Source organism: Scaptodrosophila lebanonensis, unplaced genomic scaffold (genome assembly GCF_003285725.1).
Source record: "Scaptodrosophila lebanonensis strain 11010-0011.00,11010-0021.00 unplaced genomic scaffold, SlebRS2 tig00000043-arrow-pilon, whole genome shotgun sequence".
Classification (NCBI taxonomy): Eukaryota; Metazoa; Arthropoda; class Insecta; order Diptera; family Drosophilidae; genus Scaptodrosophila; species Scaptodrosophila lebanonensis.
This window is the reverse complement of record NW_022060545.1, coordinates 8,975,745-8,987,854: the sequence shown is the minus strand read 5'-3', so window position 1 is coordinate 8,987,854 and position 12,110 is coordinate 8,975,745. Positions and strand designations below refer to the sequence as shown.

The window sequence follows — 12,110 nt, the reverse complement described above, 5'->3', positions numbered from 1 at the left end:
AAGTACAAAAAAGTTGCTCACAATGTACGAGTGTAGCATTGATTTTATTTCATTTATTTATTTATATTTATGTGTCGACAAATATTCACTATCGGCATTGCAAAACAATATATACAAATTTTAAAAAAACCTTAAGCCTAAGTAGGAGAAATTTAATCAAATTACAATAATATATAATAAGCATAATATATTACATACAGTTTTCTGTTAGTGCCAAAAAATCTAGCTGTTGATATTATGAAGAGAAATAGCAATATATTTAACAGTTTAATTAAATCATAAAAAAGCCCGAAAAAGAAGATATTGCACTTAAATGGAAGCTCGTTGGATTAGGAAAGAGAGCTGATATAGACATACATATGATATAGTTCTAGGTATTTAAGAGCTTCAATGATTGACTGCTTTCCTTTATTTTTTGTATTAGCTTGGATTTGAGTGGAAAATCATCGATTGGGTCTTATAAATGGCATGTTCTTTGAATTGTGAGTATAATTATAATTCATCACTTGTTGGAGAATTGTTTTGTTTGCTACTATACCACTATACTATACTTGATGTATCCTTAATGTTAATTATTGGCCTTTCTTTGCCAGCATTTTCAATTATTTATTCAGGCCATAGCATGCATTTGCATATCCTAGATCTGGCCACAATTTGTTGAGTGATAAACAGCCAAGCAGTTGGCTAGCGTGCTCTCTCATCCTTTCCCCCCTCTCTCATTCTCTCCCGCTCTCGCTTTTCGAAATCTCAAAAAACAACCTCACATAAATTTGCATAACTGAAGTTACTTGCAAATGCAGTTTGAAAACCATTGTAAGGCAGTTGTAAAAACTTGTGGCAGACAGCAATACAAACATAAAGGCGACAAAAACCATATAGGGAGGATGCCAGTCAACGGCAACAGCCTGTTGTGTGCCTTCCCTGAATGCATTTGTGTGTGTGTGTGTGTGTGTGGGAAATAACTGCGCATATTTTTGTCTTCAATGGCCATTAGAAGCGCATTTCCATTTACACTTTGAGCAAAACTTGTAACTACACATATAGACACATGCATAAATACATATTTACACACAAATACATGCATTTATGCTCATCGACAAACATAGTACATACATACATATGTACATACATATCTGGTATGACTGAGCGGCAAACTACAAATGGCCGTAATGGCTATTGAAGGCAACTGACGATTGCGCTGCTCTGATCACAGCCCAAAGCACCCCCCTCCCCCCACCCCCCACTCGGCACCCCTTCTCTGTAAGTTTTGCTTTTTCCGCTCCTTTCCTCTTCTATCGCACTTCCGGTTAACCAATGCTTGTCGCGCTGTCTCATTCATTTATGTATGTTGCAACAACAATAACAAAAAAGCTAACTACGTTACACATTGCTAACTGTTTCGTCTGTATGTATGCGCGTGTGTGTGTGTGTTTGTGTGTAGAAAATGGCAAACGGAAATTGTGCATATTTCACTTAACTTCTTGCTTAAACGTCAAATGGCAAATGGCAACTGGCAGGCAGTCAGGCAGTCAGGCAGCCAGGTAGTTACACAGGCAGGTGATGCTTGCGACATTTGTCGTCGTTATGGTCTTCAATGCACAGTGGCACGAGTTACGTACAAATGTTGAGACAAATTCAAATTAAAGGACTTTTATTTTAACGATATTTTTATTTATTAATTTATACTTTAGCTGAGGCAGTCAATTTCTTTAAACTCCTCTCTCTATTCTATTATTGCATCTATTTCCTTTTCTTTATTAACAATTACATTTCACTTTACAAGACTATGGCAGAACTGGTTTTTCTCTTTTCTCTCCTTCTTACTGTAATTGATAACAAATTCCTATTACTTTAAATTTTTTTTTTTTTGAGTTGAATGCTCATTTTTTATTTATATAAAAAAACTTGTTGATATCTCATTTAAGGTTCTTTTTGTGCTTAAGTTGTTCAGTTGGTTTTGGATTTTGTAAAATATCATTTTAATAATTTTAATAAACTAATTCGAAAATTACTTTATGGCAGGGAAAGAAAGAATTTTAAATCAGTTAAGCTAATATTTGGTTAAATTATTATTCTCTCTATAAATTTTAAATTATATTTCGAAAGAATTTTTAAAATGTAAACAAAACTAAACAACGTTTCATTTTAAGAAATTTATAATTATGGGCAGTGTTGCATCATATCTCCAAGAATTAGATAGGGTAATCCCTTATATAGGCACAAAAAAAAAATTGTGTAATTCATAAAATTATTCTTCTTTAAGTGTATGTGTGATAGGAGTACTTAATTCTTTAAGAGGCCTTTAACCGAATATTTCGACAAAGAAATGAAAGCCTGCTCTTAATAAGTCAAAATGTTTATTAAAATTATATTTTTGATTAAAAGGTAGAAGTGTTTGTTTTTAATTCGATCGTTGAAAATAAGCCAACATCATGCTAATCATTTATGTGGAGCTTGTAGCAGCTTAGCTATATAAATTATACTCAGTATTAGCCGCGTCACCAAAATATTCTTGGAATGCGTCACTGTGCATCGTTGCAGCAAATATTTGTAAAATCAAGTAGCATAGGAAAACAGCAACTGATGCAGAGGCAGAGGCAGAAGCAGCGAAGGCAACAGCAGCCGCTGCCTGGCTTATAAAATGTTAAGTGTAAATAAATTATTAGCGCAGCCAACGGAGCGGTAGGGATGTGATGAGGTGTTAAGGCATGTGCTTCCCTTAACCTTAGAGTCCAGGTAGAGCTAACGGTAACAGCTGCCGCCACTCAGTCAGAGGGAGAAACCGATAGAACGATGGAGTGATGGAGCAAGTGTCGGAGAGGGTCGAGAGGTTTGTGGGTGAACACAAAAATGTGCCATGTTTGCGAACATGCAACGAGAGTAACGAGACAATTACCGTCGGGAGTTGTGCCTCACTGCCTTCACTGCCTTGGCCAACATGCAACTCTTAGCATCTACACACACACACACACATAAAGAATTGACATTAGAGATGGTGGAGGAGTATTATTTCAACTGACAATGCCCAACCAGAGCTGCATAAATGTAAAGGCACAACTGAATGAAATCAAGAAAATAAATAATGAATAATAAATATGTGAATAAAAGAATAAAACCAATGCTAAAGGCATACAAATAAATGTACAATAAGTTGGAAAATAGAAATGCAGGAATAAGGCTCAGGTTATAAGTAATTCTGCAGGCATTTGAGTTCAAGGAAATATATCTTGATAAGGTGTTATAAATGGATTGTAACTATATCAAGTAAATAATTGCATATACAAGTACAAGTAATTGGGAACTAAATGGATATTGAAACAATAAATAGCTACATATACACTAAATATACTGAAAGACTAGAAAAGAATAGTTATGAAGGTAAAACAATAGCACAAACATTTATAAAACACGAAACTTGGGGGGCTTCTGTTATCGCATCTCAAAAGAAATTTACAAACTTGTATAACAAACTTTTGTGAATAAGACTTTACGAAGCAGTTGCGTACAAAAGAGCTCTGTTTAAAATCCACATCAAACAAATTCAATGAGAATGGATGAGAATGAATGTAATCAACACGTAATCAGCAAAATAAATTAATTGAACAAATAAATGAGTTAAATAATTAAAGTGAACGAAAATGAAAGAGTATAACTGACATAAAGAAATAAAAATTCTCAGGAAATTGAAGTAAATGAATAAAAAAGGCTGAAGTAATGAAAATCATTTGTTGGGCAAGCGTCCTTTTCTCAAATGAGTGCAATTGAGCGGACATGAATAAAAGCATGAATAAAAATTCGGTAGATTATAGAATTGAAAAACGGAAAAAATCCATGAATTATAGCAGGACACCAATTTTCAGCAAAGCACTGTAAGAATAGCTCAAGAGTTATCAATCAATTTTGAAAATCTGCCAAAGTTCCCGTTTAGTGTGTGTGTAGAGGAGATGAGCATGATTTTCAGAACAAGCAATGTGTAGATTGATTTATCCGAAATATGTTATATGAAATTAAAATTAATGGTAAGCAGGTTGGGAACGAATTTTGAGCTTGCGGTGTTAAAATATCTAATGAAATTAAATGACTTATAATGAAACGAAAAAATATATTTTCTGGACATCAATTTATTTGTTAAATTCTCTTTTTAATATGTATACCATACCATGTGTAGAAAATATGAATTAGAAACGTAATTAATTTGTCACGAGTCCTGTCCACCTCTATGGCCTGAATGAGTGCGAAAATGTACGGCTAAAAAATACCTAAAAACTTGTTTGTAATTAAAAATATATTTTTCCGTGTGAGCTCGATTGGCTTGCCATTTAATTTGGTCACGCACCCATCTCTAATTGACATCAACACATACACGTGCTAGCTCATTGCGTCAAATGTATGCCAACAGAGTGGCAAAAACTATAGCATACATTGCAGCGCAAAGTTTGTACTCCATTTTTTTTATCATTTTGCTCCCAAGCTGAGTTTTGTGTGCGTATGTGTGTGTGTGTGTGTGAGTATGCGTTTGTATTGGACTGCATGTTAGGCGTGGCTTGGCTGCCTGGGCCATGTCTATGGAGACAACGTGTTAAGCTTCAGTGGTTTGCGTTGCAAATGGGACACATTAGCAATGTGCCTTGCATGTTGCATGAATAGACGTAGGAAGAGCGATGAGGGGGGGAAAGATTGAGGGGGGAGGGGCCGTCGAATGGGCGGAAAGGAGTGTATGTCTGAGCTTTGGCATGTGCCAAATGTGTGTTGGCAGCGGTCGTTGTCGACAGGGGAATGGTAAGGACTGTGGTGGGTGTGCTTCGTTTTTGGCGTGTGAATTGCTTAATTTTTGCCAGGATTTCCGCCAGACAACGTCCTGTTAGTCCCTGACGTTCATGTTCCTGCACGCGCTACAAATTAGTTGCCATATTCTCCGTTTCTTTTCATTCTGCTTCAGCTTGTTGTTGTTGTGCTTGCTCTGGGGTGTGTTAAATGAATTTTAATGTGTGTCTTTCATTTTAATGAGTGTTTAAAAACGTTAGTGTTCGGTGATTTTTTTTATGATGCAGGTTTTTGTTTGCGTTCCGCTGCATTTTATTATTGTCCTTTACAATAATAACAACAAAAGGCATTGAAACTTCGAAGGACTTACGCATTGCTGGCCTATTTGCAACTTTTGATGAACTTTTCCGTTTGCCGCGTGCAAGGCTGCTTCTTCATTTTGGTCTTTTTATTTTCCTTCGTCTTCATCTACATTTCTCCCTCCTCTTCATCTTCATCTTCATCTTATTCGTCTTGGCCCTGTATGTTTATTCTGAGCAAAAAACTTTTGCGCTTCTTGTTTATTTGTTTGGCTGTTTGTTCGGCTAAAAACTCTGCACAATATATATGTTTATATATATGTAGGCTTACATGCATATACATATGTACATTGTGTTTATACTAGTACACTGATAGAAAAATGGCTTTGTATGATTCAGGTAAGATCTTGGCTCGTACTTGAAATTAGAATTAAACAATAGAATATATTTTTACCAAGCCAATAGCTTATATATTATTTCAGTAAACAATTAATGTACTTAGTAATTTTGATCCTGAATTAGTTATATTAAAAGGGATTAAATATCAAAAATCATTCATATTAAAAAATATCATTAAACCAAAGTAAGTACAACCATTTTTTGTACAAAGATTCATTTTATGAAAGCTATAGGAAGTAATCAATTGAATTTGAAAATACTTAAGATTTTCAAAAGCGGTATGGTAAGCGCGAGACTTATGATTTTTGGCTCTTTCTCTTACATTTCCATTCATAAAGAGAGCATTCTGCTTGACAGCTGCAGAGGAAGACTTAGAATTGCTCAACAAGTTGAATGCGTCGCGTAACCGATTGCGCCCCATGCGTACGACAGGCGCGAGAGCCGATTTACAGTTATGATTATTGATCCATTCTCTTACGTTCGCATTCCTAAAGAGAGCAATCTGCTGACAGCTGCAGAGCAAAGCCTCGTTGAACACGTCGCGTAACTTGTTGTTGCTTATTGCCGAAAACTATTGCTAGGTCCCATACGTATGACACGCACCAGAGCCGATTTACAGTTATGATTTTTGATTCTTTGCTTTCACTTTTGCATTCTTAGAGAGAGTATTCTACTGGCAGCGGCAGAGCAAGGCTTAGTTTTGCTCAACAAGTTGAACGCGTCGCGGAACTTGTTGTTACAAATTTATGAAAACAATTGGAAAACGTTTAGTTTATAAATAATTTAAATATTATTGAAACTATGTACATACGTATTTAGCTTTTAATATATGTACATGTGTGTTTACAATTGTGTAACTGTCTCGCGATGTGATGTGTAAAATGTACATACATATGTATGTATGTAAATATATAAATACATATATACATGTGTGCATGTGATTTCAATTCAATTGCGCATTGGCAAATTTTTGTTGTTGTTTTTTTTTAAGTGATCAAAAATGTGATTCAAAAAATTAAACGATTTTTAATATCATAATAATCAATAATAATCTCCATGTATGTAAAGGTAAGTACGCACGGATGTATATTTTTACTTTTCAATTAATGTTTTATGTTTAATGTTTCCTATAACAGTTCATGTAATGTGCATAGGTCTCTCTGTTAGCGCATGCTTCCTCTTTCTTCAACTTCGTCACAGTTGTTGCGTTTGTTATCAGCTGACAAAAGCTCGCTCTAATAAAACAGAAGTATAGACACGCATAGACACTCAATCACAATCCCAAAGTAACGGTTCTTACTTACATACGTATTTACTTATGTGCCTAATATTTTTGCCACCAATATTCATTAAAAGTGTTATAAGTGGTCTGTTCGAAAGAAAATTTGTTTAAATGTTTATTTTTTTGGAAAATTTTTTATTTATTCATCAATTTTGTCACCTTCAAAGCAATCCCCCTCAGATACAATGCACTTATGCCAGCGCTTCTTCCAATTCTAGAAGTACTTCTGAAATGTGCTCTTAGGGAAAATTGAAAAATTAAAATTTGTTTCTTTCAATTTTCTTTTGAACAGACCATGTACTTCGAATTGTCCGATTTTTTAAATATATTTTCGATTTTGACAAAACTTCAGAATATCAAGAGGCATCTTACAAAACTAATATATTTAAAATTTTAATTTTAAATTTTTTTTAAGATATCTTTAAAAACAAAATTAATCCCCCTAAGAGTGATTTTTTTTGCCAATTGATTCTATAAAATAATAGGGTTATATAAAGTTTACAAAAAACTTGTTCTGTATATAGATACGAAAAGTCTATATATCGCTATACGCGATCATACAGACGGACAAGTCTATTAATTATTTACTATATGTACCTACCTATAGCATGAGATAGCCGAGATTGATTTAAAGAATTTGTGCATTTTCCGAGCTGATCTAGCTGTATAGAGCCGCTGGCAACGTAAAACAAAAACAAATGCGTTGCTCTGTCACGCGTTAAATATTTCTAAGAATGCTTTGTTTGTGTTTGTCTTTCCCCGCTGCATATGCAACGTGACTTTCGACAATTCGTTGCCGACGCATTGAGAGGCGCCACCACACAAAGGCACCACATGCACGCACCACCTAAAGCAACCACACAGAGCAGAGAGCAGCCACACAGACGCATATTGGTTTCTAACAGCGAAACACGTTGGTTGCGGTGCTTGTTTGAATGTCTGGTTGTTTGGTTGTCTGATTGTCTGGGCTGCTGCCTGCCTGCTGCGCACTATTGCTTCGACGTTGGCTACTTGGTATGCACTTTCCGAAGCAGTTAACAAGCTTGTGAGCCACTTAGTGACGAAATACGAAAGCTGAACTCAGTCACAGATATTGTGGAAGACGAGGTGTAGATTAAGGTGTGTGATAGTTGATTTATGTAATGTTTTTTTTTGTCTTTACTTTTTTGTAAACCGAGAGATTTTGTTTTATCTTTTTTTATAAATAATTTATTCCACATTTTTGTAATATTCTGTAAATGGTTCCTAGCAAAGTGGAGTGCTGAAAGACATTGAATCCAGTAACAGTTTGAGGACTAAAAGTTCTAAAAAAGCTTGCTAAAGACATTCTGAAATCTTAAGCAAAAAACTATTAAAAACTATTTCTTCCTGCCTTCAACATTTTATGTTCATTTTAGTGAATACATTCTAAGAAAATGTTTATGGAAAAGGCTTATTATTTCTTAGTTAATTAATTTATGATTAATTTGTATTCATTGGTTATACTGTAAAGTTTTTCAATTTTCAAAACTTCCAAAAAATATTTCAACGTTTTCAACAATTTATTTATGTAAATAAATAGCAATACTTAAAGTATTATTTACTGATAGAACAACTGTAGTCAACATTATGACAAACTCACATCCCATTTTTTCTGGCCTAGTAATTCCTCTTGAAAGCAATACTTGCATAGTTAGAGCCATTTTTATTTGACTATATGCCGCAGCATATTTTGGTATTGTGGCTGTTGTTATTGTTGTTTTTATGCTTTTTAATATGGCCTCGCTTGCATTGCTCGTAAACTTGCGCTGAAATGCGCGCCATGTTGTTAAACACATACGAGTATAGACATGCAGCACACACTCAGAAAAAAGCGAGATTTTCGTTCTGAAATCAATTGATTTTATTAAAGCGCAAAATATTTGAAAGTAATTTAATTCTATCAAGAAATGATGATGGTGATGGCTGATGGATGTAAGGTGCATTTCTTAAAAAAAAAATCAGTTAAAAATTGCTACAAATAATAATTTTAGTTGAAACTTACTTATTTTTAATTAATATAATAGATTAAACAGAATTCTGTATAAAAAGTTTAAATTTTACGTCATGAACTATTCGCAAATGAAAGCAAACTAATCTGTCTCAGTTAATTATTTTGTTCACAAGCGTCAACATTGTCTTCTAAAAATAGACATAATGGGACAACCTTGCGGTACTTTTGCAAAATTCTTTGCTTACAGCTCAAGCATACTTACTACAACCAAAAAATAGGAGGAAGAGGGAAAAAAAAGAATGGCATTTTGTGGACAATATACTTGTAATGTGCCAAGTCTTTGTCCCAGTTAATTATTTCGCGCACCTTAAGTTGGATTCATATTTTAATTTTAATGTTAGTCTTGGTGAAATTTTCCTTACGAAAATATTTTACAAGGTCCGGGCAATAACATTATATTATAGTTACTCTAATTTAATAAGTATATTATTATTCGTAAAGTATAAATCACACTATTAGTAGAAAATCTCCTCTGTCAATTCTACATTCATTTCAATAATGGCTCGCCGGAAACTCAGGTAGATTGGTTGTGAGATTTCTAGTCAAGTTTTTTTTGTTCATAAATCAGCGTTTTTAAGAGAAAAGAATTGCAAAGCTACATTCAAAAAGGCAGCCCAAATCGAACCTTCTTAAATAATATATCAAAACATTGTAAATAAAATAATTATTTTGTCCAATTATTGGAACCATTTCGTATATTTTTAAAATGTAATATCAATATTGAAAATAATTGTAATAAGTTATTAAAATGATGAATGACTAATTAAGTCCTTATAATCCCAATTATAAAAAATAACACACGATCGTATATGCAGCTTTAAGTAGTGCTTGGGAATTCAGCTTGATTTGAGTCTCAACCTTAGATTTTAAAATTATTCAAAATATATAGTTGGGTTTCCTGAGTTTTTTTCCCTAAGGGTATGTGCGTTTGCTTTGTTTGTTTACGGCCATTGTTGCTGTTGTTGTTTAAGAGCATGTGTAATTCAGAATTTTTATGAATAAAACACTCACACACACACACACACACACACATGCACAGTCCGCAGTGCAATTGACAACTAGCCGAGAGACATTCCAGAGCAATTGACAACAATCCGTAGCACTTTCCATCCCTCTTCCTTACAATGTCGTATAGCATTTTTCTTATTTTTTGTGCATTTTACGATTATGTGACATTTTTGTATTCTTTTGGGGTTGTTAAGAAATTGTTGCTTGACCCACAGACCAGCTACAGTGTTCTGGTTGTTGATGCCCATGCCATATCATATATTATGCGTGGACACAAAACTTGTTACTTTTTATAAAAGATTTAAATGCAAATAATGCGAGCTTTAAAAGTAAATTTGTCAGGAGAAGAAATAAAAAAGAAAACTCCAAAAATTTATAGTCTGCTTATTTGGGTGCGGCCTCATATTTTTAGGACTTACCAAATGAAGCAAACAAACACACACACACACACACATGGACATGGATATATATAGTACACCCATAGAGTTGTTGTTATTGCTGTGCAAACGTTTCGTCTTGATTAGGGGATTTACCCTAGGGATTTGATGATTGGCTCTGTGCACTTCACTTCAAGCATGCCAGCCAGAGTCTTTCCCTCTCCATTTGTGTTGATACGTGCAGATGCGTGTGTTTGTGTGTCTTTCTGTTTATTGCCATGAAATAGTGCAGAAAATGAGGCAAAAAGCAGGCTAAAAAGGAAAAAGGACAAGGGCAATAAAGCACTCTGTCCACAATAAATGCCGCTCAGAACTTTGCGACTCTGACAAAAATTTAATTTCAATTTTTTGTTGGTGGCAAATTAAAACAGGAAGCCGCAATCGTAAAGAAGAAAACAAAGCCATTTTACGTGCCAACATAAAAATGAACCAGAATAAATGTAATGCGTTGAGGCTCAACTCTTTTCCGCGCACATAAATATCTTTATCCGTGCAGGAGATATGATTTTTGCAACGAAAATAACAATTGATTGAGTTTCATGCTCAGCAGATTGTCACCAGAAGTCACCAAATGGCGAGGACCAGCAATTTAGGATGGATGGTTTTATGCCTACAATACGATCAAACGAACCCATAACATAAGAGTGCAATCTAGAATGGAAACGAGCCAACTACTATAAAAAAAACTGCATTTAATAAATGTTCATTACGAAACTTGATTAGTAACAACAAATGTTGAAAATTAATCGCTTCTTGCCTAAAACTAGTTTGCAGTCAATACTAGCTTCACAGTAGGCGTGTGCTTTGGTATTCAAAATATCAAGTCTGTTCTACTTTTCAGTCTAGAACAAAAACGAGACGCAAAACATCAATAGAGGACGAAAAACCACACTTAACTTCTCATCGCTCGATTTCGCAATGGATGCCAGAGAGGACGAAGGATACAATCCATCCCTTTGGGAGGACGAACACATTTCGGCGAACAACAGTGATTCTATTGTTCCACGCCATATCTCGAAGGCACTCGCACATCCGCAATACGATGAGTATTCAGTCTTTGTGGGCAACTTGGGATACCATGCCACAATTTCCGAGCTGAATCAAATCTTCGGCTACTGCGGACCTGTACTGCGTGTCACCATAATTGCGGATCGTTTTAAAATGCCGAAGGGATATGCATATATCAGATTTAAGTATCCCTCATCTGTACCTCAGGCCATTCAGCTGACCGGTACTTCCATCGGTGGAAGACGCATCAGGGTCAGTGAGAAGCGCATCAACGTTCCGGGCTTGTCAAGACTTCGTCGTGGCCTCTATTATAAAGAACGCAATGGCGATAATGACACATATAGCAGTGGATACGATGAAGATGGGGGATACCATGGATAAGCTGAACTTATCATCAATAATTTTCAATCGAAATAGCCAAATATATTTTTTCATGGCGTGAGCATTTAACAAGTGGTTTTTAAAGCCTTTTTGTGTTTGTTTGGGGAAGCACTCGCTAATCTAGAAGGAATAGGCTGAAAGGAAAAGGATAAGGGCAATAAAGCACTCAGTCCAAATTAAATCCTTTCCAGAACTTTGCGACTTTTTTTGCTGGCAAATTAAAACAGGAAGACGTTCTCGTAAAGAAGGAAACAAAGTCATTTTACGTGCCAACATAAAAATGAACCAAAATAAATTTAATGCTTTCAGGCTCAACTCTTTTTCGCGCACATACCTGGCCGGGCATTTTCTAATTTTCCGCAAATATTTGCCAGCGTCAAATACTTTCCACACGGTACCTTAGCAAGCAATTTCTTGTTCTCTCTCTTTTAGAACCTTTTCAAGGCTGCACTCGGAAAATAATGAATGTCTTAAAATAATAATCAATGTGGAGTTTTATA

At 35.0% G+C, this 12,110-nt stretch overlaps 1 protein-coding gene across 1 annotated transcript; it reads left to right on the top strand.

Moving 5' to 3' along the window:
- Nucleotides 1-11,139: 11,139 nt before the first annotated feature.
- LOC115622402 (polyadenylate-binding protein 2-like) lies at nt 11,140-11,610 on the top strand. Its single transcript, XM_030516332.1, has one exon. It carries the CDS (start codon nt 11,140-11,142, stop codon nt 11,608-11,610), a length of 471 nt encoding a protein of 156 aa, XP_030372192.1.
- The last annotated feature ends 500 nt before the right edge of the window (nt 11,611-12,110 follow it).